At 48.4% G+C, this 27,545-nt stretch overlaps 2 protein-coding genes and 1 pseudogene across 2 annotated transcripts in view; 1 reads left to right on the plus strand and 2 right to left on the minus strand.

Annotated features, from left to right (window-relative positions):
- LOC147118878 (uncharacterized) overlaps positions 1 to 18,088 on the minus strand; it is a 50,069-nt gene extending 31,981 nt beyond the window's left edge. The window contains exons 1-2 of the mRNA XM_085983987.1: positions 18,042 to 18,088; positions 10,542 to 11,248 (exon numbers count right to left, since the gene is read on the minus strand). Coding sequence (XP_085840113.1) covers positions 10,542 to 11,248; positions 18,042 to 18,088 — 754 coding nt within the window. The remainder of the gene's footprint in view (positions 1 to 10,541; positions 11,249 to 18,041) is intronic.
- A 2,012-nt stretch (positions 18,089 to 20,100) lies between these two features.
- The window catches only part of LOC147118879 (uncharacterized), a 112,869-nt gene continuing 105,424 nt past the window's right edge, over positions 20,101 to 27,545 (plus strand). Inside the window, 3 exon segments of the mRNA XM_085983988.1 lie at positions 20,101 to 20,350; positions 20,514 to 20,788; positions 21,190 to 21,598. Of these exon segments, the coding sequence (XP_085840114.1) occupies positions 20,108 to 20,350; positions 20,514 to 20,788; positions 21,190 to 21,598 (927 nt within the window). The 5' untranslated portion in view covers positions 20,101 to 20,107.
- Positions 25,318 to 26,161, minus strand: LOC147118880 (uncharacterized; annotated as a pseudogene).

The following is a 27,545-nucleotide window of genomic DNA, read 5'->3' on the forward strand; positions in this document are numbered from 1 at the left end:
TAACCCTGTTCTATATTCTTTCTCTTTACCAGGGCGGCCTTAAAGGCAGAATCTTGGGCTTGGACCTGCTTTTGGTCCGGGGCCAAAGCTATCCCCTGTGTGCCTCCCTTTTCCCAGATTGCTGCTACTGGGCCTGCTCTACAGGGGTCCCAGAACTCTCCTTCCCTGTTCCCCTGCTTGGCCACCTCGTCGGTCTTTTGGTTACCCTCCCACGTGTTATGGAGGGATCCTAAATCTATGGCCAAAGGTTTTGACCTTTCCCCAGCCTGCTCCTTCCCTGTGGATCCCATTAAGATAAATGGGACCTTGTTAGACCGGGGTGAATTGGTCAGGTCTTCCGAATGGACCACCATGCTGGAAGCTCCAGCGTCCACCGAATATCTCCCCTGCACCGTCTTCACCCCCATCTTAACATAGGGCCTGCTCCCCTCAGCATTTTCGCGGGGACACAGGTCGACAGGCTGCGCTGGTTCTAGTCATTGCTGGGAGTGGGATGGGGCAGACAGGGTCAAAGCACTGGTGGTGGCTGCTATTTTCCCCTGGCTGGTCAGGAGGAGAGATCATATCGACTCCAAGAGTGGCTCGATCGCAGCAGGAGGGATACCTGGCTCTGCCTTTTGGGCTGGGGCTGATGAATTCTTCCCCTTATTCTTCTTCCAGGGATTCTTACAATCCTTGCACCAGTGGCCCTCCTTCCCGCATCCGTAACAATTTAACTTAGCCTGGGATGGATGGTTCCCCTCCTGGTGCCACTCTTTCTTATTCTGGCCCCCAGGTTTAACCTCATGGACTTTCCCTTGGGTTGGGGCGTCTCGATACTTGTATTTTTAAATGCTATCGTCAGCTGGCGGATCACCATTTCCTCGGTGGTCTGGGGGCTACTGGGGTCAAACCAGGCCGCAGCCTGGGCTCGGATTTGGGGCAGGCAGTTTGTCATTAGACAACGGAGCCAATGGGTCAATTGGACTTGGTACAGTAATGTCCGCGCTGGCATTCCCGGGCATGCGCTCCGGTAGACTGGCCACAGCCTGTCTGCGAACGCCTGCGGGGACTCCCCTGGGAGCTGTACCATTTTTTCCACCCGGGCGAACGGACTACCGTCATTGAGTCCCATGGCCTCCAATATCTCGTTCCTCAAATCCTCATAATCTTTCTGCCCCTTTTTACATTCATCAGATAGGGTCTGGAGGAGATCACTCCCCAGAGAAAACAGCAGCATATTAGCTTGCTCTGCGTCATCGCATTCATTGACGCACGCTGCCTGTTCTATCTCCCTGAAGTGGAGAGAGGGGTCTCCCTTTTCGGTGAGCTTGGGGATGTGACTAACCATGGCCCTGAGCTGTTGGGTGCCATGCGGCACCACAAACTGATTTTGGATGGCCCCTGGATCCTCGTCATTAACGGGCGGGCCGTAGCTCCGTTGTCGGAGGGGTTACACCGGTCCTGGTCCCGGCCTATCTAGCGGGGCCTGCTGTGCTTCCCCTACCACTTCATCCTCCACCCCCCTTTGCTGCCAGCACTCCTGAAAACTCGGAGCTATGGGTGGCGGCCGTGGGACCTCTGATTCCCTAGCCAACTTTGTTCTGGGTGCTGCCTGTGGGACGGTTCTGTTTGGGTTGCCGGTAAAGTCCGACTGGCCCGCCTTCGGGCTGATAAGGCATATCATCCCCTTAGCCCTCGCTAAAGCCATACTCAAGGTTTCTATCTCTTCCCTACAGGGCCCGTGATCTGCCTCCTCGAACCCCCGGTCGAAGGCTAGCTTGTATGCTGCCTTTACCTCCCTTACTTTCTCCTCTTGCTCTTTTAATTTTTGGGTGAGGTCGCAAATCGTGTCCTGCAGCTTTATCTCGCTGCCCCTCGCCTCTCTGACCTGGTATTCTAAGAGCTCCATCGTGCGCCTAGCGCTGGCTTTACTTTCAGTGGTCTGGTATTCCAGGCGCTCTACCTTTGCCTGGTGTTCCCGCTGCACCTCGACGGCCCGGGCCTCCAGGCACTCTACACTTGCCTGGTGTTCCCGTTGCACCTCGAAGGCCCGGGCCTCCAGGCGCTCTACCCTTGCCTGGTGTTCCTGTTGCACCTCGACGGCCCGGGCCTCCAGGCACTCTACCCTTGCCTGGTGTTCCCATTGCACCTCGACGGCCCGGGCCTCCAGGCGCTCTACCCTTGCCTGATGTTCCCGTTGCACCTCGACGGCCCGGGCCTCCAGGCGCTCTACCCTTGCCTGGTGTTCCCGTTGCACTCCGAGGGCCCGGGCCTCCAGGCGCTCTACCCTTGCCTGGTGTTCCCGTTGCACTCCGAGGGCCCGGGCCTCCAGGCGCTCTACCCTTGCCTGGTGTTCCTTGGCCATCTGCTCTCTTTCTTGGCTTAACGCCTGAAGCGCCACTAGCACCTTCTCTTCTGCTAAAATCTTATCCTGCATTTCTAGGGCCAATTTCTTGAGCTTGGCAGCCTGTGCTGCTACAACCCTGTCTACAGCCCAGAACTGCTCACAGTACTCCAGGTGTGGTCTAACCAGGGTTTTGGCCTCAGCTGGAGTCTTGTGTACAGTTCTGGGCACCACACTTTAGGAAGGATGTCAAGGCCTTGGAGAGGGTGCAGAGGAGGTTGACCAGGATGGTACCAGGGATGAGGGACTTCAGTTATGTGGAGAGATTGGAGAAGTTCGGATTGTTCCCCTTAGAGCAGAGAAAGTTAAGAGGAGACCTAATAAAGGTGTTCAAAATGATGAGGGGTTTTGATCGAGCAAGTAGGGAGAAACTGTTCACTCTGGCAAGTGGGTCGGTAACCAAAGGTCACAGATTTAAAATAGTTGTTAAAAGAACTAGAGGGGGGGAATGAGGAGAATTGTTTTCACACAGAGGGTTGTTAAGATCTGGAACGCACCATCTGAAAGGATGCTGGAATCAGGTTCCACAGGAACTTTCAAACAGTAATAGAACATAAGAACATAAGAAATAGGAGCAGGAGTAGGCCAATCGGCCCCTCGAGCCCGCTCCACCATTCAATAAGATCATGGCTGATCTGATCCTAACCCCAAATCCTCTATCACTCTCCATCCACCCGAACCCATGTGATCTCCCGGGAGAGGCGAAAAACCAGATAAAAGACCCAATGGCCAATTTGGGAGAAAAAAATCTGGGAAATTCCTCTCCGAACCATCTAGGCGATCGAAATTCTTCCAGGAGATCACTCTGCCCCTATATTTTCTACAGTACTTACCTTCTGTAAAGGCGATCTCCACCTCAGCCAGGAACAGGAATTAAACCATCTCCTGAAATCTAACACAGAATTAGAACACAGTAGGAGCAGAACCAGGCTACACGGCCCCTGGGCCCACTCCACTACCCACAGGGCCATGACCATTCCGAACCTAGACTCATGTCCAATTTCCTGCCCGCTCCCCGTAACCCTTAATTCCCTTTACTTCTAGGAAACTATCTATTTCTGTTTTAAATTTATTTAATGATGTAGCTTCCACAGCTTTCTGGGGCAGCAAATTCCACAAACCTACCACCCTCTGAGTGAAGCAGTTTCTCCTCATCTCAGTTTTGAAAGAGCAGCCCCTTATTCTAAGATTATGCCCCCTAGTTCTAGTTTCACCCATCATTGGGAACATCCTCACCGCATCCACCCGATCAAGCCCCTTCTGTTAAGTCTGTGTGTTCTAGTTGTAATTACTAACACAGACTACAAGATTAAAGTTCAACAGGTCTTTACTGGTTGGAGGTCAGGACTATACTAAATACAATGTTACTACACAGTGCTTATATACCGGTGGTCACCACCGGTATTACGTATACAGCAGCCAGAGAAAGTAGTACATCTCTTAAGGTGGAACAGGCTTAAGTTCTCTTAAGGTGGAACAGGTTACATACACCACAATCCTCCCTTTTTAGCTTAACAGTCATATCCCCATTTAACATAACATAATAACATATATAACTTCAGGTATAAACAGTTCAAAGGTTCAGTCTCTCAGGAGGCCTTCTGATTCGGGTTGGATAACGCCTTTCAGTGGTCTCTGATTCCTGTTGCTGAGGTGACTCCTTTAGTTGGTCTCCCATGCATTGGGTGTTATCATCATCAGGTACATTCCCTGCCGAGGTAGATGCTTCAGGTTCATTAACGTCTTCCACAGTTGTCTCTGTCGCAACCATGGGTTCGACCCTTGCTCTCGATTCTACCAGTTGATCCGCATGATGCCTTATCACATTGTTACCAATATCTACTGTGTACATCAGAGGTCCTTGTCTGGTCCGAATTGTTCCGGACTGCCATTTTTTGTTTCCATAGCCCCTTGCCAACACTGGTTGTCCTACGTCGAAACTTCGAGTGGTCTTGTTATTAAGATGCCGGAACTGTTTGTTTTCCAGTTCCCTCCGCACATTTGGTTTTAACAAGTCCAACCTGGACCGCAACCTCCTGTTATAAGACATCATGGCAGGACTTTGGTTAGTCACTGCATGAGCGGCGTTTCGATATGCCATTAGGAAATTGTCCACCTTGTGCTGTAGCGGAATCTGATCATCGTTCATGGCCTTTATTGCCTTTTTGAATGTTTGGACAAATCTCTCGGCCAACCCGTTTGTCGCCGGATGATATGGGGCAGAGGTATAATGTTTCACCCCATTCTTCTTTAAGAATTTTTGGAATTCTTCCGACACGAACTGTGGTCCGTTGTCCGAACAGATCTGTTCTGGCAATCCGTTCCTTGTGAATATTGTTCTTAACACCGCAATTGTCTTTTCTGAAGTAATGGTATTCATCTTGATCACTTCTGGCCATTTGGAATGTGCGTCCACCGCAATTAGGAACATGGAGTCCATGAATGGACCAGCAAAGTCAATATGTACGCATTGCCATGGGGCTGAAGGCCATTCCCATGGGTGTAGTGGTGCGATCGGAGGTGCATTTTGCACTTTTTGGCACCCAGTGCAGCTTTTCGTCAACTCCTCTATCTGTTGGTCAATACCCGGCCACCATACATAAGCCCTAGCAAGACTTTTCATCTTAACTCCCCCCAGATGACCTTCATGCAGTTCTTTTAGAACTCTTTCCCTTAACTTGGGAGGAATAATCACTCTTGTCCCGTACATCAAAGTACCATGGCAGACGGACAGCTGGTCTCGCCTTGCCGAGAATGCCGGTAACAGAGGATCACCACGTGTTGGCCATCCTTTCACTGTCACCTCGTAGACTCTGGACAGTGTCGGGTCGTTCCTGGTTTCTCTTTCAATACTTGCATTGGTGACTGGTAAACACTCGATGATGGTCGAATGAAATAACTCAACAGGGTCAACTTTCGTCGTTTCTTCTTCTTCAGGTAGTGGCAGGCGCGACAGGCCATCAGCATTGCCATGCTGTTTCGTACCTTTGAATTCTATTTGATATTGATGTGCCCCTAGGAAAAGGGACCATCTCTGGAGACGCTGTGCTGTCATCACTGAAACACCCTTCTTAGGGTTAAAAATGGATACCAACGGCTGATGGTCTGTCAGAAGTGTGAATTTTTGGCCCTGCAGGTAATGATTAAACTTCTTCACTCCCCATACAAGGCTGAGAGCCTCCCTATCGATCTGCGCATAGTTGCGCTCAGCGGAGGTCAATGATCTGGATGCAAACGCGACTGGCCTTTCCGTGCCATTTGGCAACTTGTGTGAGAGTACTGCCCCAATACCATATGGAGAAGCATCACAAGCCAACCGAATAGGCAGTGTCAGGTTGAAGTGAGCCAACACTTCCTCTGAGGTGATCAATTCTTTGCTTTTGCGAAATGCCTTCTTACAGTTTACGCTCCATTCCCATGGTACCCCTGTGGTAAACCACTTTTATCATTCACTATTGTTACACTATGGTTATCACTGTTTATATCGTTACACTATGGTTATCACTGTTTACACTGTTGTATCACTGCACAAGGTTACCTCTTGCCACGCTGTTATACCTGGGCTGACCACAGCTGACTCCGCCCATGGCTCCGCCTGCTTGCCCAGGTATAAAGGTGGTCGACTGGCTGGTATTCCTCCTTGTTGGATCCGATCACCCACGAGGGTGGGCTCTGTTATTTAGCCAATAAAAACCTATAGTTACTAACTTAACTCGTCGCTTTTCATGAACTGAATTGATAGGTATATCAACCCCCTTCTGTTAATCAATCCTAGAAATGACCTCAACTGAGAGACATTATCCGGAGCGGGAGCCTTTACAACTGCCTTTATCTTGTCAGGAGACTTATGAAGCCCCTCCCGGTCAATGACATGACCACAGTACGAGATCCGCTTCTGGAAGAACTCACATTTCTGCCGATTAACTCTAAGTCCATACTCTTTCAGTCTGTTGAGCACCAGTTCCAAGTTTGCGAGGTGTTCTTCATCACCATCACCTGTAATCAGAATATCGTCCAGGTAACATTGTGTGCCTGGAATTCCCTGTAATACCTGCTCCATGGCCCTCTGCCAAATTGCTGGAGCCGATGCCACTCCAAAAACCAACCTATTGTACCGGTACAAACCTCGATGCGTGTTGATCGTGAGGTATTGGCGTGACTCTTCTTCAACCTCCATCTGCAAGTACGCCTGCGCCAGGTCTATCTTGGTGAAGTGTTTCCCACCAGACAACGAAGCAAAAATATCCTCAATCCACGGAAGCGGATACTGCACCGTGTGAAGCACCGGATTAACGGTGATTTTGAAATCTCCACAGATGCGAACCTTCCCTGGTTCTCCTGGCTTGTTGCTCGAAGGACGTTTCATAACGGGAACAATGGGCGTAGCCCACTCACTCCAATCTACCTTAGACAGTACACCTGAACGTTCTAGCGCTTCCAGTTCCGCTTCTACAGTAGGTCGTATTGCATAGGGTACCGGTCTGGCTTTAAAAAAATTTGGGTGTGCATGTTCATCAATCTTGATGTTTGCCGTAATTCCTCTCAGTGTTCCCAGTCCTTGCTGGAACACCTCTTTCGCATCATCCAATATTTTGGACAATCGTTTAGGTTTGACATCTGTTTCCCCGGAATCTACCGTTAGTGCCTTCAAGGAGTGCCAGTCCATATTCATTTTCCTAATCCACTCCCGTCCCAGTAGTGGTGGACCTCCTTCAGGTAGCACATATAAGTCCATTACTTGGCTTTCTTCGCCCTTGTGGACCACTTTTACCTCTATCTTTCTGATGGGGTACACTCTTTGCCCCGTGTATGTTTTCAATATAATCTCCGTATCCCGTAGGGGAATATGTTGGAATAACCTTTTGTAATCTTTCTTATTCATGACCGTCAATGCCGATCCAGTGTCCAATTCCATCTTTACTTGGACTCCTGCTATCTGAAGGGTGACCCAAATTATCTGGAGATCTGCATCCTTAACAATGTTGTGTACTCTTAAGCTACCCAGTTCATTACTGCTAGCGTCTGAATCTGACTTCTGTTCGGTCGAACTGTTCTTTGTCACCTTGTGTACCTTTATGTATTTTCCTTGTGGTGACTTTTTGTTGCTGGTCTTCTTTCCTGACCGGCATACTTTAGCTATGTGGCCAAGCCTGCCACACGTTCTGCATTCTTGGTTTTTAAACCAACACTGGTTCTGATCGTGCGTTGTCTTTCCACAACGATAACATTTTACAGTACTCAAACCCAATTTATTTGTACTGAGTTCCGGTGACCGTAGCTGCATTACTGCCGTGCCTCTTGCTGCGGCTTCGTGTGCTGCTGCCATAGTGACCGCTTTCTCAAGCGTCAGCTCATTCTCCTCGAGCAGTCGCTTTTGTGTATCTTCTTTTAATAAACCACACACAAATTTATCTCGTAGCGCCTCTGTCAGTCTCGTTCCAAACTGACAGTACTTTGCTAGCTTACGCAATTCCATTAAATATTCAGCATTGCTTTCATCCTTCAGCTGCCTTCTGCTGTAAAATTTAAATCATTCCGCTAGCATCAGCGGCGTGGGGTTTAGATGATTTTTCAGGACAGTAACAATCCCCTCGAACGCCTTATCCGCCGGTTCATCTGGTGATAAAAGGTGTTTCAATTGCCCGTATGTCTTTGCACCCATTAAGTTTAATAATGTTAGTGCTTTCTCTTCATCTGGGATTTTATTTGCTTTACAATAATTTTGTATGCGTTCTACATATATGGCCCAATCTTTGATGTCGCTATCAAAGGTATTAATGTTCCCATGTTTAGGCATCGTTGCAATTTAATTTATTTTTAGTTTTATCCAAGATGGCAGCTTCCCGCTCTTGTCTTCGTCCTCCGCCTACAAAATGGCGGTTTTCCCGCGCTTGGCGGTCTTCACCCATCCCCCGACGCTGTCTCCGCTTCACCGCGGCTCTCGCGCCTTCAGTTGCCCCAGACGCTGCGCCTTTTTAGCCCGAATGTGGCCCGGCCCTTATCACCAGCCACGATCGATGTCACCGCGCTGCGCCTTTTGGCCCGAATGCGGCCCGGCCCTTATCTCCGGTCGCGATCGATCTCACCGCCCTTATTCCTCCGTCTTCTCTCCCCGTCTGTACAGCCAACGCGGCCGACTTTCTGGTCGCGTCGCTGCCCGGCTTACCCACCACCGAGGTAGAAAGAAGATAGCTGACAGCCGCTGATGGAGGCTTCGAGTTCAGGATGTCTTCTGCATTCTGGTTTCTTGATGTCTGCCGCGCGACGTGTCTTCCAGCAGGGTGATGAGGGTGGAAGCCTCTCTTCGACGTCCGTTCTGTGGACGAAGCCGCCGTGGATATAAACTGCCGCAGGGTAAGAATCGGACTCGTCGCCACTGTTAAGTCTGTGTGTTCTAGTTGTAATTACTAACACAGACTACAAGATTAAAGTTCAACAGGTCTTTACTGGTTGGAGGTCAGGACTACACTAAATACAATGTTACTGCACAGTGCTTATATACCGGTGGTCACCACCGGTATTACGTATACAGCAGCCAGAGAAAGTAGTACATCTCTTAAGGTGGAACAGGCTTAAGTTCTCTTAAGGTGGAACAGGTTACATACACCACACCTTCACAATCTTATATGTTTCAATAAGATCGCCTCTCATTCTTCTGAACTCCAATGAGTAGAGTCCCAATCTACTCAACCTCTCCTCATATGACCATCCCCTCATCCCCGGGATTAACCGAGTGAACCTTCTTTGTACTGACTCGAGAGCAAGTATGTCTTTTCTTAAGTATGGACACCAAAACTGTATGCAGTATTCCAGGTGCGGTCTCACCAATACCTTGTACAACTGCAGCAATACCTCCCTGTTTTTATATTCCATCCCCCTAGCAATAAAAGCCAACATTCCATTGGCCTTCTTGATCACTTGCTGCACCTGCATACTAACTTTTTGAGTTTTGTGCACCAGGACCCCCAGATCCCTTTGTACTACAGTACTTTCCAGTTTCTTGCCATTAAAGATAATAACTTGCTCTATGATTTTTCCTGCCAAAGTGCATAACCTCACACTTTCCAGTATTGTATTCCATCTGCCAAATCTCTGCCCACTTACTTAGCCTGTCTATGTCCCTTTGCAGGTTTTTTATGTCCTCCTCACTCACTACTTTCCGTCCCATCTTTGTATCATCTGCAAACTTTGATATGTTACACTCGGTCCCCTCCTCCAAATCGTTAATATAGATTGTAAAGAGTTGGGGACCCAGCACTGACCCCTGCGGAACACCACTAGTTACTGGTTGCCAATCTGAGAATGAACCATTTACCCCAACTCTCTGCTTTCTGTTAGATAGCCAATCCTCCACCCACACCAGAATATTACCCCCAATCCCGTGATTTTTTATCTTGAGCAATAATCTTTTGTGTGGCACCTTGTCAAATGCCTTTTGGAAGTCTAAATACACGACATCCACTGGTTCCCCTTTATCCACCCTGTATGTTACTTCCTCAAAAAACTCAAGCAAATTTGTCAAACATGACTTCCCCTTCATGAAACCATGCTGAGTTTGTCCTATTAAATTATGTTTATCCAAATGTCCCGTTACTGTCTCCTTAATAATGGACTCTAACATTTTACCAACCACAGATGTTAGGCTAACAGGTCTATAGTTTCCAGCCTTCTGCCTACTACCCTTTTAAATAAGGGTGTTACATTAGCAGTTTTCCTATCTGCTGGGACCTTTGCTGAGTCCAGGGAGTTTTGGAAAATTATTACCAATGCATCCACAATCCCTACCGCCACTTCCCTCAAGACCCTAGGATGCAAGCCATCAGGTCCAGGGGATTTATCCGCCTTGAGTCCCATTATTTTACCAAGTACCACTTCCTTAGTGATTTTAATCGTATTTAGTTCCTCCCCCCCTAGAGCCCCCTGTTTGTCCAGTGTTGAGATATTCTTAGTGAAATTGGACATGTACTTGTAGAGGACTAGTTTGCAGAGTTCTGGGGATAAAGCTGGGGTTTGGGACTAAATTGGACAGCTCTTTCAAAGAGCCGGCACAGTCACGATGGGCCGAATCACCTCCTTCTGTGCTGTTAGATTCGATGATCAGTGTGAAGATGCTGGTGTCCCTTAAGGCTCTTCGAGCTTTTAAAGCTCTTCCCACAGTCAGAACATTTAAAGGGTCTCTCGTCAGTGTGAACAAGCTGGTGTGACAGGAGGGTGGATGACTGAGTGAATCCCTTCCCACACACAGAGCAGGTGAACGGCCTCTCACCAGTGTGAACTCGCTGGTGTTGCTTGAGCTCCCGGGGGCTTTTAAAGCTCTTCCCACAGTCAGAACAGTTAAATGGTCTCTCATCAGTGTGAACTCGCTGGTGTTTCAGCAGGTTGGAGGACTGAGCGAATCCCTTCCCACACACGGAGCAGGTGAACGGTCTCTCCCCAGTGTGTAGGAGCCAGTGTCCCTTCAGCTCCTGGGGGCTTTTAAAGCTCTTCCCACAGTCAGAACACTGAAATGGTTTCTCGTCAGTGTGAACTCGCTGGTGTGCCAGCAGGTTGGAGGGCCGAGCGAATCCCTTCCCATACATGGAGCAGGTGAATGGTCTCTCATCAGTGTGAGCTCGCTGGTGTTTCTCCAGATACTGGGGGCTTTTAAAGCTCTTCCCACAGTCAGGACAGTTAAAGGGTCTCACATCAGTGTGAACTCGCTGGTGTTTCTTCAGTTCCCCGGGGCTTTTAAAGCTCTTCCCACAGTCAGAACATTGAAATGATCTCTCATCAGTGTGAACTCGCTGGTGTGTTTGCAGTTGGGATGAATGAACAAATCCCTTTCCACACACGGAGCAGGTGAATGGACAGTCCCTGGTGTGACTGCGCCGTTGAACTTCCAATGCAGACGGGGAACTGAATCCCTTCCTGCCGTCCCCACCTTTACCCGGTTTCTCTCCGGTGTGGCGGTGCACGTGTCTCACCAGGTCAGGCGATCGGCTGAATCCGCGTCCACACACCGAACACGTGCGCGGTTTGTCATCGCTGCGATCGCTGCTTTCTCCTTCCATGTGCAAAGGCCGATGATATTCAGGTCCGGATGAATCGAGCGACTCTGTCAGATCTTGACATGATGTTGGGTCTGAGCTTCCCGCCTGTAACTGCTCCACTTCTATAACCCTGCAAATTGAGTTCAGAAAAGGATCAGAGGCAAACTGTTGTTTAATTTTCCCCTTTCCGACCCTAGGGGCAGTGAAGCTGATTTTCAGGCCCTAGCTGCTGCACAGGTTGGTTGAAAGGATCAGCAGTAATGGCGGCTGTAATACCCACAAGCCCCAGCGCTCCAGAAAGCGCTCTTTTGACTGAGTCCCGCGCATGTGCTCATGGCCCCCGCGCTCTCCCTCCTGCTCCACAATCGCCCGGCCCGATCGCTCCACAATGCGCATGCTCAGCGCACAAAACCCCACGGTTGGAACATTGGGCGGCATGCGGAGCCGCAACATCTGGTACGTGTGCACGGCTCAGGTGGGGGCAAGTCGGTGTTTCGCCTCAGCCGGAGGGAGGTGCGCATGCGCAGGACGACCCAACATTCTTCCTGTCAGCAATCACTCCCTCGTTTCTTCAATAAAAACAGAAACTGCTGGAAATACTCAGCAGGTCAGGCAGCATCTGTGGAGAGAGAAACAGAGTTAACGTTTCAGGTCGATGACTTTTCGTCAGAACTGCTTGTTCGTTAGTGTCAGCCAGTGGCTCAGTTGGTAGCACTCTCACCTCTGAGTCAGAAAGTTGTGGTTCAAGTTCCACTCCAGAGACTTGAACATAGAAATCTAGGCTGACACTCCAGTGCAGTGCTGAGGGAGAGCGACACAGTCGGAGGTGCCGTCTTTTGGATGAGATGGTAAACTGAGGCCCTGTCTGCTCTCTCAGGTGGATGTATAAGATCCCATGACACTATTTCGAGAAAGACAGGCTTGCATTTATATAGTGCCTTTCATGACCAGCAGATGTCTTGAAGTGCTTTACAGCCAATGAAGCACCTTTGGAGTGTAGTCACTGTTGTAATGTGGGAAGAGCAGGGGAATTATCCCTGGAGTCCTAGTCAATGTTTATCCCTCAATTAACATAACAAAAAGATAGATTATCTGGTCATTATCACATTGCTGTTTGTGGGAGCTTGCTGTGCGCTTATTGACTTCTGCGGTTCCTACACCAGCACCAGAGGTCACAGTCTAAGGATAAGGGGTAAGCCATTTAGAACAGAAATGAGGAGGAATTTCTTCACCCAGAGAGTGGTGAACCTGTGGAATTCTCTACCACAGAAGGCTGTAGAGGCCAATTCATTAAATATATTCAAGAAGGAGTTGGATATATTTCTTAAGGCTAAAGGGATCAAGGGATATGGGTAGAAAGCAGGGACAGGGTACTGAATTTGGATGATCAGCCATGATCTCATTGAATGGTGGAGCCGGCTCGAGGGGCCGAATGGCCTACTCCTGCTCCTATCTTCTATGTTTACATTATAACAGTGACTACACTTCATTGACTGTAAAGTGGTTTGGGACGTCCGGTGGTGGTGAAAGGCGCTATATAAATGCAAGTTTTGCTTTCTTCACTGGTCTCACCAGCGACCTCTTCTGGCGGTTGGTTGATTGACAGACGAGAGTCCGCGCATGCGCACACGGAGCGGCAGTTTATGCCGACTCCGGCACAGCGGCCCCTCCCGGTCACCAAGAGTAATAACCGCGCATGCCCAGAGGACACCAAACCCCCTCCCCCACTCGGAGCTGCGCCTGCGCATTCGGATCCTGTCGGACGGAGTCGGCGCGGGACATTCCGGGGAAAGGCCTTGGTGTCGGTTACAGAGTCGCGATCGGTGACGGAAAGTGAGTTTTCTCCGCTCCGATTCGGTGGAGAATCGCGCGGGGTGGGGGGGAGGGGTGGATCGGGAGAGAATAAAGTGAAATAGAAAAACCTGAGAGTCCGCGAGGCCCCGGGCTGAGCGGCGTCAGTTAGATTGAGCACGTGATCGCCTCGGGAACACGTGATCCGGATCCACGGCCTGATTGACGGGAGCTTCTGCCCAATAGGGAGCGAGCGGGGCGGGGCTGGTGGAGCGAGCCGGCGGCGGGTCCTCCAACCAATCGGGGAGCCCGAGGGGCGGGACTAGCGCCGGCTGATTGTCTGATCCGCAGGGCAGCGAGTTTCTCCAGTCCCTTGTTCAGGGCCCGGGGCGGCTGTGGGCCTTTATTCCCCTTATTGGACACAAGGCTCTTTGTCTCGCGCATAGGGTGATGTCGTACTGAAACTGTACGCCCTCCTTTACAAAGATGGCTGCTGTTTCCTGGGCCTGTAAGGGGAAGAAATCCCCACAACTGCAAACACGGGATCTTCAGGTTATTATTCAGGGCTTGCCTCCTGCACAAGTTGTTTATCAAGTCTCTCCACCCACCTACCGGTCCATTACTCCCCTCCATCGCGATTCTTACCCGCTGCACCATCTCCCGGCTTCTGTTCCCCTCCGTCCATCTCCAGTAACGCACTGCGCATGCTCAATATACCGGACCCTCCCGCGCCTGCGCACTGGGCTCTTGTAGTCTGGGTGCGGCACGTGCTCCACCGCGGGGAATGCTGGGTAAAAGCCCCCATTGAAAGACCAGATTAGTGAATGGAACATGATTTACTGTGATCGGATTGAGGACTGAACCATGTTCATTCTAGTAGTTATGGTTTGTTTCTGCTGATCTTAACAACCCCTGCATCTGTGCTGGAGATTAATATTCTGTATAAATAGTGAATAAATAAAGCTCGAGGAACAGCACCTCATCTTTCGATTAGGCACTTTATAGGCTTCTGGACTCAACATTGAGTTCAACAATTTCAAACTTTAACCCCTACTCCCATTTTTCATGCTGTATGATTTTGCCATCCCCATTTGCAACATTTTCCAAGACTCGGTTTCACAGTCACATCTCTTTCCTCAGCAACTGTCTCCGGTTCCGACTTATTCCAGGTGGATTCCAACTGAACTTCCACCCTTCGTGTTTCAGATCCACCCAGGACAACTTTCCTGCCTCTTACCTTAGTAATATCTGTTACATCTCCAGCTTTTTCCAGTTCTGATGAAGGGTTCCAGACCTGAAACGTTAACTCTGTTTCTCTCTCCACGGATGCTGCCTGGCCTGCTGAGTATTTCCAGCATTTTCTCTTGTTATTTCAGTGAATAAATCAGTTTGTTTCAAACACACAGTGTGTCAAATATTTGATTCCTCCATGATAAGAGAAGACGAATTGATGTTCTGTTCCAGACTGTTTAATTTTTGGGCCTTTTCTTACTCTAGATTATTTCCATTCTCATCTCGTTCGCCTTCCACCACATCAAACCCCAAGCTTGCCCGGTTTGAGTACACAACTTGTGGGTGTCATAGAATGAACTGTAGTGCCTCACTTACACTCATCTGCCATCAACTGGTCCAGGCAGCGGGCGGTCGAGGGGGTCGTTCGGCCCGACTGCCTGCCTCTCTTCTGGTGGCCCTGGAGATGGAGCACGCGGTGTCTGCTGGCGTGCTTGATGCCTTCCGTGACCGGTGGGCGCTGCGGGGACTGGAGTGCATCATCACCCCGGCCAACAGAATTTTAATTTAATTTGTTAAGTTTCATTTAATGGTTTTTTAAGTTACAGTTTATTTGTTTATGGTCCCTACAAAAGAGTAAACTCATCTGCACACCGCAGGGACTGGAGTGCTTATCACCACAGGTAATGAAATGTTAATTTAATTATTAAGTTTCCTTTAATGTTTTAAGTTAAGCTACAGTTTATTTGTTAGCACTAAAGAGTACACTCAGCTGCAATTCCTTTGAACCATAGCTTTATAGAAATATCTTGCATAAGTTTTGAAATCTGTTATTATCTGTATCTGTATTGCCCTTTGTGGATTCGAGTTAGTAAAACTCCTCCACACGTACTGCACGTGATAACCTTTGAAAGGTTCTGATCTTTGTAATAGTAATTTCTGAGCTTGATGGTCTAGTTGATTTAATTTCTTGTTACTAACATACCTTGCACTATTTCTTTAATCGAGATAATTGTTTCAAATACTTCCTTTATCAGGTCTTTAGCTCCTCCATTGATCCCTGTCAATGATCCTTTGTTAGGGGCTGGGGTTAAGGTGTGGGCTTAGGGGTTAGTGTTTGTGGCTGGTGGTTATTGGTTAGGAGTGGGGTTAGTGGTTGGGGCTAGTGGTTATTGGTTAGGATTGGGATCAGGGGTTGGGGCTAGTGGTTATTGGTTAGGATTGGGGTTAGTGGTTGGGGCTAGTGGTAATTGGTTAGGATTGGGGTTAGTGGTTGGGGCTAGTGGTAATTGGTTAGGATTGGGGTTAGTGGTTGGGGCTAGTGGTTATTGGTTAGGATTGGGGTTAGTGGTTGGGGCTAGTGGTTATTGGTTAGGATTGTGGTTAGTGGTTGGGGCTAGTGGTTAGAACATAAGAACATAAGAAATAGGAGCAGGAGTAGGCCAATCGGCCCCTCGAGCCTGCTCCGCCATTCAATAAGATCATGGCTGATCTGATCCTAACCGCCAATCTACTATCACAGAACCATTTCCTGAATCTAACAGAATTAGACACACGAAATAGGAGCAGGATCAGGCAACACGGCCCTGGGCCCGCTCCGCTACCCACAGGGCCATGTCCGATCCGAACCTAGACTCATGTCCAAATTCCTGCCCGCTCCCCATAATCCTTAATTCCCTTTACTTCTAGGAAACTGTCTATTTCTGTTTTAAATTTATGTAATGATGTAGCTTCTACAGCTTTTTGGGGCAGCATATTCCATGGACCTACCACCCTCTGAGTGAAGTAGTTCCTCCTCATCTCAGTTTTGAAAGAGCAGCCCCTTATTCTAAGACTATGCCCCCTAGTTCTAGTTTCACCCATCATCGGGAACATCCTCCCCGCATCCACCCGATCCAACCCCTTCACAATCTTATATGTTTCAATAAGATCGCCTCTCATTCTTCTGAACTCCAATGAGTAGAGTCCCGAGTGAACCTTCTTTGTACTGACTCGAGAGCAAGTATGTCTTTTCTTAAGTATGGACACCAAAACTGTATGCAGTATTCCAGGTGCGGTCTCACCAATACCTTGTACAACTGAAGCAATACCTCCCTATTTTTATATTCTATCCCCCTAGCAATGCAAGCCAACATTCCATTGGCCTTCTTAATCACTTGCTGCACCTGCATACTAACCTTTTGAGTTTCGTGCACCAGGACCCCCAGATCCCTTTGTACTTCAGTACTTTCCAGTTTCTTGCCATTAAGATAATAACTTGCTCTATGATTTTTCCTGCCAAAGTGCATAACCTCACCCTTTCCAGTATTGTATTCCATCTGCCAAATCTCTGCCCACTTACTTAGCCTGTCTATGTCCCCTTGCAGGTTTTTTATGTCCTCCTCACTCACTACTTTCCCTCCCATCTTTGTATCATCTGCAAACTTTGATATGTTACACTCGGTCCCCTCCTCCAAATCATTAATATAGATTGTAAAGAGTTGGGGACCCAACACTGACCCCTGCGGAACACCACTAGTTACTGATTGCCATTCTGAGAATGAACCATTTATCCCAACTCTCTGCCTTCTGTTAGATAGCCAATCCTCTATCCATGCCAGAATATTACCCCCAATCCCGTGATTTTTTATCTTAAGCAATAATCTTTTGTGTGGCACCTTGTCAAATGCCTTTTGGAAGTCTAAATACACTACGTCCACTGGTTCCCCTTTATCCACCCTATATGTTACTTCCTCAAAAACTCCAGCAAATTTGTCAAACATGACTTCCCCTTCATAAAACTGTGCTGACTTTGTCCTATTAACTTATGATTATCCAAATGTCCTGTTACTGTCTCCTTAATAATGGACTCCAAAATTTTACCTACCACAGATGTTAGGCTAACCGGTCTATAGTTTCCAGCCTTCTGTCTACTGCCCTTTTTAAATAAGGGTGTTATATTAGCAGTTTTCCAGTTATTGTATTAGCAGTTTATTGGTTAGGATTGGGGTTCATGGTTGGGGCTTGTGGTTATTGATTAGGATTGGAGTTAGTGGTTGGGGTTAGTGGCTCCTGGTTAGGATTGGGGTTAGTGGTTGGGGCTAGTGGTTATTGGTTAGGATTGGGGTTAGTGGTTGGGGCCAGTGGTTATTGGTTAGGATTGGGGTTAGTGGTTGGGGCTAGTGGTTATTGGTTAGGCTTGGGGTTAGTGGTTGGGGCTAGTAGTTATTGGTTATGATTGGGGCTAGTGGTTGGGGGTTGTCAATTTGAGGTTAGACTTAGGAGTTAGTGATTAGGGTTAGAAACCATTATTAACAACACAGGTGTCACTGGATGCATCTTTTTTCATTTCATGTTTTTCAACCTCACACAGACAAGTCGCGGAACAGCCTCATGAATTGTTCATTCAAGGAACATTCTTTCTGGCTGGAGCCTGATTTTTTCCTTTCTTTCACATCTCTACAGTTCTCACAGAAAAATACATACACTTTGGGATTTGGGGACAAGAACAGGCGGATCCAGGTGTTGGGCTGGTTACATCCCAATCATCAGCCTGCCTGAAAATGGCTTCTGAAAGTAACCTGTCACCATCTGATTCCACCATCATATCTTCATCCATTACCCACCTTTCGCCCTCACTAGAGCAGGTTTCACCACCATGACCATTCTCCATACTGAGGCTCTCTGATTTCCATTTATAGCCTCAGTGTAAGTGGTCCCTGGATTTGGTGTCACAATGTAAGTGATCCCTGGATTTGGTGTCCAGATTCATTTCCAGCCATTTTGAGGTGTCCCTTACCCTGACAACAGAAAGGCAACACACCCTTCGGGACTCTTGATCCTGACTGTAAAGACTACCATCTATCCTTCTAATTATAGAATCCCCTATACAACAATGTTTCCACTCTGCTCCTCCACCCCTTGGACAGCCTTCTGTTCCATGGTGCCTTGGGCAGCATTCTAGCTGTCCTTCCCAGTCTTTCTCCTTATCCTCACTGGTATTGAGTACTTTGTACCTGTTGGACAGGAGCAGTGTCTGCTGGACTTCCTTCACTACTTCTCCTACATTCCCCTTACCCGGCTGACTGACAGTCACACTCTCCCCTTCCTGCACCTGTGCTCTCTTCTGGTGTGTGACTGTACTCAAGTAAATTATCCAGTAATTCCTGCTCCTCCCTTATATGTCGGAGTGTCTTTAGCTTGGACTCCAGCTCACTGACTCTGAGCAGGAATGTCATGAGGCAGAGACATTTGCTGCAGATGTGGCAGTCTGGGACAGTCTCGTTGTTCACAAACTCCCACATACTACAATCCCCACACACTGCCTGGTCTTTATTAATGAATGAATGAATTTATTTTTTGTTATCTGTAGTTTACTTCTTGAACTGTGATTAATTACTTCGCTATTTATCAGTTATGAGCATCTTTAAAAGCAGTTAGAATTTAATCAATTACATTGTTTTCCTTTGACTTACAGTTACTTGCACTAATAAATTCTTACTAAGTCAAGCTTAACACTAACCACTAAAGAGACTAAACACACAAAGGGATATCGATATTCTTACCGATATACTCATGTTAATTTGCTCTGCTGTGTGTTGATTATAACATCACTTTTTTCTGTGTCCTCCAGTGCGATTATTTATTATTTACTGTTGCTCTGTGGTTTAAATTACTGAGCACCTCCTTCCCCCTCAGCATCCAATTCCCATTCTCACCAAATTCTCCTTACCACCCTGTTCAGCAAGCCACTCCGTTTAGTAGATTCTCGAGCTCTGTGCCACACCGCTCATCCTCCTCCTGTTCCCTACTCCAAAGGTATCTCTGACCTCAGCTATTCCACTCACTTTTCCTCCACATTCTTTGAGTAAAATGGCGGCGGATTTTACCCAGAACACTCCGCGCACCAGAATAGGCCCTATCAATGCTGCAGGGCCCGGTGTGCGCAGGCACGGGGAGGGCTCAGTGCAGGACGGGTCCCACGCGTGCGCAGTGCCGCCAGTCGGGTGATGGCGGCGGAAGGTGGAGAGAAGATTCTGGAGCGGGGAGGAGGCGACGGAGTGCAGGGGAGCAACAGAACTGGCGGGGAGACTTTATAAACACCCGGGGTGGGCCTCAGGCCCCAAACAAGTGCCTCCGAGCCGGGTGTTTGCCCCGAGCGGGGCGGCAGCTGCGGGGCTTTCTCCCGGTGACAGGCCCGGGGTAACGGCCGCCATCTTGAGAGGCTCAGGGGGCAGCAGGGCGAATGCGTGGCCCCCTTGGCCAGGAACCAGGAGGAGAGAATCTTGTCAATTTCTATCCTGGACTCACAGTGATAGCTTTTGTAAACTCCTTTTACAGGCTGTGAGAAGGGCAGCATTTACACACCGCAAACTCAAACCAAACATCACATCGAGATCTGACAGAGTCACTCCATTCATCAGGACCCGAATATCATCGGCCTCTGAATGTGGAAGGAGAAATGTTTGTCTGTGGGGTAGGATTTCAAACATCAGCGTGACTGGAAAGGCACCGAGACACACACACCCGAGTGAGAGTTTTCCAGTGCACTGACTGTGGAAAGAGCTTTAACCAGTTACACAGCCTGAAAAATATCACCCCATTCACAGCGGAGAGAAACTACACATGTTGTGTGTGTGGATGAGGCTTCAACTGATCTTCCGACCTGGAGAGACACAAGGACACCTGCACCATGGAGAAACCGTGGAAATGTGGGGACTGTGGGAAGGGATTCAATTACCCATCTGAGCTGGAAACTCATCGACGCACTCACACTGGGGAGAGGCCGTTTACCTGCACCGTGTGTGCGAAGGGATTCACTCAGTCATCCAGCCTCTATACACATCAGCGAGTTCATACTGGAGAGCGACCGTTCACCTGCATTGAATGTGGGAAGGGATTTACTGCTTTATCAACCCTCCTGACACACCAGCGAGTTCACACTGATAAGAGACCTTTTAAATGTTCTGACTGAGAAGAGCTTTAAAAGCACAAAGGATCTGTTGACACACCAACGAGTTCACATTGGAGAGAGATCGTTCACCTGCTCAGTGTGTGGGAAGGAATTCACTTGTTCATCCAACCTGCTGAAACACCAGCAAGTTCACACCGGGGAGAGGACATTCACCTGCTCTGAGTGTGGGAAGGGATTCACTCAGTCATCCCACCTGCTGAAACACCAGCAAGTTAACACTGGGGAGAGACCGTTCACCTGCTCTGAGTGTGGGAAGGGATTCGCTCAGTCATCCAACCTGCTGAAACACCAACGAGTTCACACTGGGGTGAGGCCGTTCACCTGCTCTGAGTGTGGGAAGAATTTCCCTCAGTCATCCGACCTGCTAAGACACCAGCGAGTTCACACGTTACTGCCTAAGTTGGATGCTGCTGTTAATCACAGCCAGGACTGAACCATGTTCATTCTGACAGTTGGAGTTCGCTTTTGCTGATGTTAATAACTCCTATAACTGGGTTGGAGTTTAATATTTTGATATTTCAAATAACACAGTGTGTCAATATTTGATGTCTCCAAGATAAAAGGAGACTAATTGATGTCCTGTTACAGGCTGTTCCATTTTGGGGCCTTTTCTACTTTCTAACTTTAGATTATTTCAGTTCTCATACCTTCAGTTACTCTCATGGAAAAGTCCCAGCTCCCCATACCTTCCAGAGTGCCTCTCCCACCCTTGGTATCCAGGGAAGGTCTCAGTTATAAGCTTGGGATTTCACCTGTCCATCCAACCTCATTGCACCCCAGTGAGTTCAGACTGGGAATAGGGCGTTCACCTGCTCCGTGTGTGTGAAGGGATTCTCTTGGTCATCTCACCTGCTGACACACCAGCGAGTTCACACCAGGGAGAGGCCGTTCACCTGCTCCGTGTGTGTGAAGGGATTCCCTCGGTCATCTCACCTGCTGACACACCAGCGAGTTCACACCAGGGAGAGGCCATTCACCTGCTCCGTGTGTGTGAAGGGATTCACTCAGTCATCTCACCTGCTGACACACCAGCGAGTTCACACCAGGGAGAGGCCGTTCACCTGCTCCGTGTGTGTGAAGGGATTCCCTCGGTCATCTCACCTGCTGACACACCAGCGAGTTCACACCAGGGAGAGGCCATTCACCTGCTCCGTGTGTGTGAAGGGATTCACTCAGTCATCCCACCTGCTGACACACCAGCAAGTTCACATGTGACTGCAGGGGTCGGATTCTGCTGTTATTGCTTCTGTTAATCACATCCAGGACTGAACCTTGTTCATTCTGACAGTTGGGTTTTATTTCTGCTGATGTTAATAACCCCTATAACTGGCTGTAGTTTAATATGCTGGATATATAGCTGATTGTGTTCTCGAGGCTGCAGTGTTCCTTTAAGAACCGCTGTCTGTGATTTTTCCCCTTAATTCAGGAACTCTCATCAGAAATTAATTAACAATAAAATTATCCATTTTACTTGAATCCTATATTAATCTTTGGTATTATTCAGTCTCTGAAAGGTTCCACTGTTTAACATCACCAATTAGAAAGTGCTGATTAATCCTCGCTGACAATTCTTACTGACTTGCACATTACACACAGTGGCACCTCCATTATCCACCAGAAAGAAGGGGAATGGGAATTGGTGGAGAATCGAGAGACCCAAATGTTGCTCCTCCCATCTGGTACAGCAATCCCCTCGGCACGGGAATGGAGACAAGTCCAGTCAAAGTAATGGACTGAGTTTAATCTTTCTGGGCCTGTGGGGTTGGTTTCTATCAGACAGGAGGAGATTCGTGTCAGTGACTGTGGGATTGGTTCATATCAGACAGGAGGAGATTGGTGTCAGTGACTGTGGTGTTGGTTTATATCAGAAAGGAGATTGGGATTTCACAGTCACCGACACCAATCTCCTGTCTGATATCAACCAACCCCACAGTCACTGACACCAATCTCCTGTCTGATATAAATCAACCCCTCAGTCACTGACACCAATCTCCTCCTGTCTGATATAAACCAACCCCACAGTCACTGACACCAATCTCCTCCTGTCTGATATAAACCAACCCCACAGTCACTGACACCAATCTCCTCCTGTCTGATATAAACCAACCCCACAGTCACTGACACCAATCTCCTCCTGTCTGATATAAACCAACCCCACAGTCACTGACACCAATCTCCTCCTGTCTGATATAAACTAACCCGTCAGACATCAATCTCCTCCTGTCTGATATAAACCAGCCCCACAGTCACTGACACCAATCTCCTCCTGTCTGATATAAACCAACCCCACAGTCAATGACACCAATCTCCTGTCTGATATAAACCAACCCCACAGTCACTGATACTAATCTCCACCTCTCTGATATAAACCAGCCCCACAGTCACTGACAACAATCTCCTGTCTGATATAAACCAACCCCACAGTCACTGAGACCAATCTCCTCCTTACTGATATAAACCAGCCCCACAGTCACCGACACCAATCTCCTCCTGTCTGATATAAACCAACCCCACAGTACTGACACCAATCTCCTGTCTGATATAAACCAACTCCAGTCACTGACACCAATCTCCTCCTGTCTGATATAAACCAACCCCACAGTCACTGACTCCAATCTCCTCCTGTCTGATATAAACCAGCCCCACAGTCACTGAGACCAATCTCCTCCTGTCTGATATAAACCAATCCCAGTCACTGACACCAATCTCCTCCTGTCTGATATAAACCAACCCCACAGTCACTGACACCAATTTTCTCCTGTCTGATATAAACCAACCCCACAGTCACTGACGCCAATCTCCTCCTGTCTGATATAAACCAACCCCACAGTCACTGACGCCAATCTTCTCCTGTCTGATATAAACCAACCCCACAGTCACTGACGCCAATCTCCTCCTGTCTGATATAAACCAACCCCACAGTCACTGACACCAATCTCTGGTGTTTGTCAGACTGAAGTTGTTTACAATCCTGATGAGCTTTTACACTATTCCTAGTTGAATTCGAGATCTCCAATGAAACACTCCACACACCTAATCCCCTCAGCACAGGCTTTATTTTTAATATGTAGATTCCACAATAATACAATTCATATATTAAATGAGTGCAAAATATTCACATGGGAGATTCTACAAAGGAATATTTCTTGTAACATTCTTACAGCCCGAAGGATGTTCCACCTTGGCTGTAGCCATCAGCTTTCTTCTTCCCAGGGTGCTCTTTGACATAAGCTGCAAACTGTTCCTGTATTTAAAGCCCAATCAGGTACAGCCCATGTGACCCTGGTTACCTCGGCCAATCAAACCATTGAGCTGAAAGACATTCATCAAACAAAGCATTCCATTGGATGGCTGTTTAGGGTTCATTGAGCAACCGCTTCCTGTTCATTGGAGCTACGAGGAATCTGCGAGTCAGAACAATGTCAGAGTTTGCTTTTACTGGGGCATTTCAACAAACAAATGGCCTTCACGGTTCCGCTCAGTCCACACAGGCAGAGTTCTCAGCTCTGCTGGTTCTGTTCACACGAGGTCTGTTTCAGCTTAAAAGGGATAATTAGAGCCTGTTCTGTCTGAGGTGATTACAAGCTAATAGTTCACTAGACATGGGTCTTTAATACAAAGTCCACTGATATTAAACATACATGTACATAAAACAAGGCAAGACTTTACTTTTATGACTGTAAATCTGCTAAATCTGATCTTCTAATAAAACCCAGCTTTCTTACCGTCCACTCCTGGAGGCCCCACTCCCTGAGCCTACAACCTTCAGCAGGGTCAGTGGTGGAGTTCCACAGCGGGAGTGATCCCAGAGTAACTGTCGGGATCGCACCCCCGTGGTTGTTCCAGGTCGTGTATTTTTAGTTATCCTGGTGTCTAACACACACACATCAATAAAACAGGGAATTCCTGGAAACACGCTGCAGGTCCTTCTTTATCTGGAGATCAAATGTCTGTTGTATAATTGTACCAGCTGTTAACAGGCTCCTGTGAACTCCTCCCTCTGCTATTTTAATGCAGATTTTAACTAATTTATTTTAAACGGGTTTATTTTAAATGGGTTAATGCCTGACTTAAAATGGTAGACTCAGGACTGTCACATAAACATGTCAAATGATTACCAGTCATCTTTAGACTGGAATCTTAAACCTGTTTCACTTTCAGTCAGGAACAGATTGCACGTTCTGTTCTGACGAAAGGTCATCGACCTGAAACGTTAACTCTATTTCTCTCTTCACAGATGCTGCCTGACCTGCTGAATTTCTCCAGCATTTTCTGTTTATATTTTAGGAACAGATCGCAGTTTGACACCAATCTCTGATTTGACTGCATGTTTCCAGCATTCACCGTTGTTCTTCCTGACTCTAAACACAGTTGTAAAGGAGCCTTCTGTTCCATGCCTAGGAGCTCTGAACCATGGAAGAGAGCGGCTGGGACACATTTCTTACAGGCCTCGAGATTAACCCACACGGCAACCTTGCTGTCAGTGAAGAGAGACGAGAAAGACCAAAGTGCCGTTTGCCTCTCTCAGTGTGGCCCTGAAGGACTATGTCCAGGCTGAAGTTCTGTTCCCGCCGTACGATCCTCCCCCAGATTGTCCTTTCTGAGCTCCAGCCAGGTGATGCTAAACATCCAGGTGGGAAAGGCAAAAATCTACACGAATGCAATGAAAACAAAGCTGATTTATTTGACAGATATCCAGAATATTAATCTCTAGCCCAGTTATAGGGGTCATTAACGGCAGCAGAAACAACCCCCAACTATCAAAATGAACATGGTTCAGTCCTGGATGTGATTAACAGCAGCAATAACAGAAGAATTCCTGCAGTCACTTGTGAAGTCGCTGGTGTCTCAGCAGGTTGGATGACTGAGTGACTCCCTTCCCACACACGGACCAGGTGAATGGTCTCTCCCCAGTGTGAACTCGCTGGTGTGACAGCAGGTGGGATGACTGAGTGAATCCCTTGCCACACTCAAAGCAGGTGTACAGCCTCACCTAGTGTGAACTCGCTGGTGTATCAACAGATCCTTTGTGCTTTTAAAGCTTTTCTCACAGTCAGAACATTTAAAAGGTCTTTTATGTGTGTGAACAATTTGATGTTCAGTGAGGTGCGATGACCGAGTGAAGCCCTTCCCACACTCAGAGCAGGTGAATCGTCTCTCCCCAGTGTGAACTCGCTGGTGTGTCAGAACATCAGATGAATTAGTGAATCCCTTCTCACACATGGAACAGATGAATGGCCTCTCCCCAGTGTGAATGCGCCGGTGTGTCAGAAGTTTGGATGGTCGATTAAATCCCTTCCCACACGTGGAGCAGGTGAACGGTCTCTCTCCAATGTGAATGCGCTGGTGTCTCAGAAGCTTGGATGAAAGAGTGAATCTGTTCTTACACACGGAGCAGGTGAACAGGCTCGCTCTAGTGTGAATGTGCTGGTGTTTCACAAGCTCAGATGAACGAGTGAATCTCTTCCCACACATGGAGCAGGTGAACAGCCTCTCCCCAGTGTGAACTCACTGGTGTATCAGCAAGCTGGATCTCTGAGTGAATCCCTTCCCACACACGGAGCAGGTGAATAGCCTCTCCCCAGTGTGAACTCGCTGGTGTCTCAGAAGGTTGGATGAATGAGTGAATCCCTTCTCATACACGGAGCAGGTAAATGGCCTCTCCCCAGTGTGACTGCGTCGATGAGTTTCCAGCTTCGATGGCGAACTGAATCCCTTCCCACAGTCCCCACATTCCCATGGTTTCTCCATGGTGCGGGTGTCCTTGAGTCTCTCCAGGTTGGACGATCGGTGGAAGCCTTGTCCACACACAGAACATGTGCACTGTTTCTCCCTGCTGAAAAAACATCGCACCATTCACAGCAGGGAGAAACCGTGCACATGTTCTGTGTGTGGACGAGGCTTCCACCAATCTGTGTTCGGGGCCTGAGGCCCACCCCGGGTGTGTGTGAAGCAGATAATGTTGAGTGTTTTAATAATGGGACCTGGGGCTGCACTCGGGGTGTGAGCAGCCCGCGTCCCCCCGGGGTTCATGAACCCACTCCCTGAGCTCGGGGTGTGAGCGGCCCGCGTCCCCCCGGGATTCATGAACCCGCTCCCTGAGCTCTCTCACCTGATGTGTCAGCGGCTGCTGCCAAGGTCCGCGCATGCTCAGCTCACATGGCCCGGGTGATTGACGGGAGTTCCGGACCAATAGGAAGAGTGGGGCGGGGCTGGAGGACCGAGCGGGCGGTGGGTCCTCCAACCAATCGGAGTGTGCGAGGGGCGGGGCTTGACTTTTCAACCTGAACAACAGAAAGTGAGCTGAGCATGCGCGGGAGAGGCTGATTGTTGGGTGGAGAGAAGGTTCCGGAGCGGGGAGGAGGCAGCGGAGCGCGGGGGAGCAATAGAACTGGCGGGGAGACTTTATAAACAGCCGGGGTGGGCCTCAGGCCCCGAACAAGAGCCTCCGGGCCGGGCGTTTGCCCCGAGCGGGGCAGCAGCTGTGGGACTTTCTCCCAGTGACAGGCCCGGGTTAACGGCCGCCATCTTGAGGCTCAGGGCGCAGCAGGGCGCATGCGTGGCCCCCTTGGCCAGGAACCAGGAGGAGAGAATCTTGTCAATTTCTATCCTGCACTCACAGTGATGGCTTTTGTAAACTCCTTTTACAGGCTGTGAGAAGGGCAGCATTTACACACCGCAAACTCCAACCAACAAGAACTTACCTTTATATAGCACCTTTAAAACGTCCCAAGGCGCTTCTCAGTAGCGCAGTCAGACAATAATTGACACACATACTTTGTTTGTGGTCCAGTGCACTGACACAAAGTTCCTTCACAACTGTAACAATGTTATTGCGGTTGCTGTGAAGGCTGCGCTCACTCTGCTCGTACACCTGGTCTCCAAAGGAGGCAAAACAAGACTAATGCTGCCGAGCTCAGCTCTTTTTGATCAGAAAATATCAACTGTTTAGCCTCGCCAGGAAATGCACGTGTAAGGGGTTTTCCTGAGAGATGTCCCTGAGGTATCTCTCTCTAGAGGCCTCTCTCTCTTGCACAGTAAAACCTTGAGTGGTTCGACCCACTCGCCCCTTAGATTCTATACTCTGGACTTGGGGCAGGAACTACAATGTGGAGAAAACTCTTGTAGACCAAGTTTGATGAAACAAAATGAAAAT

The sequence above is a fragment of the Somniosus microcephalus genome, chromosome 4, assembly GCF_052327205.1.
Source record: "Somniosus microcephalus isolate GS21.2 chromosome 4, FLI_Smic_1.0, whole genome shotgun sequence".
Lineage (NCBI taxonomy): Eukaryota > Metazoa > Chordata > Chondrichthyes > Squaliformes > Somniosidae > Somniosus > Somniosus microcephalus.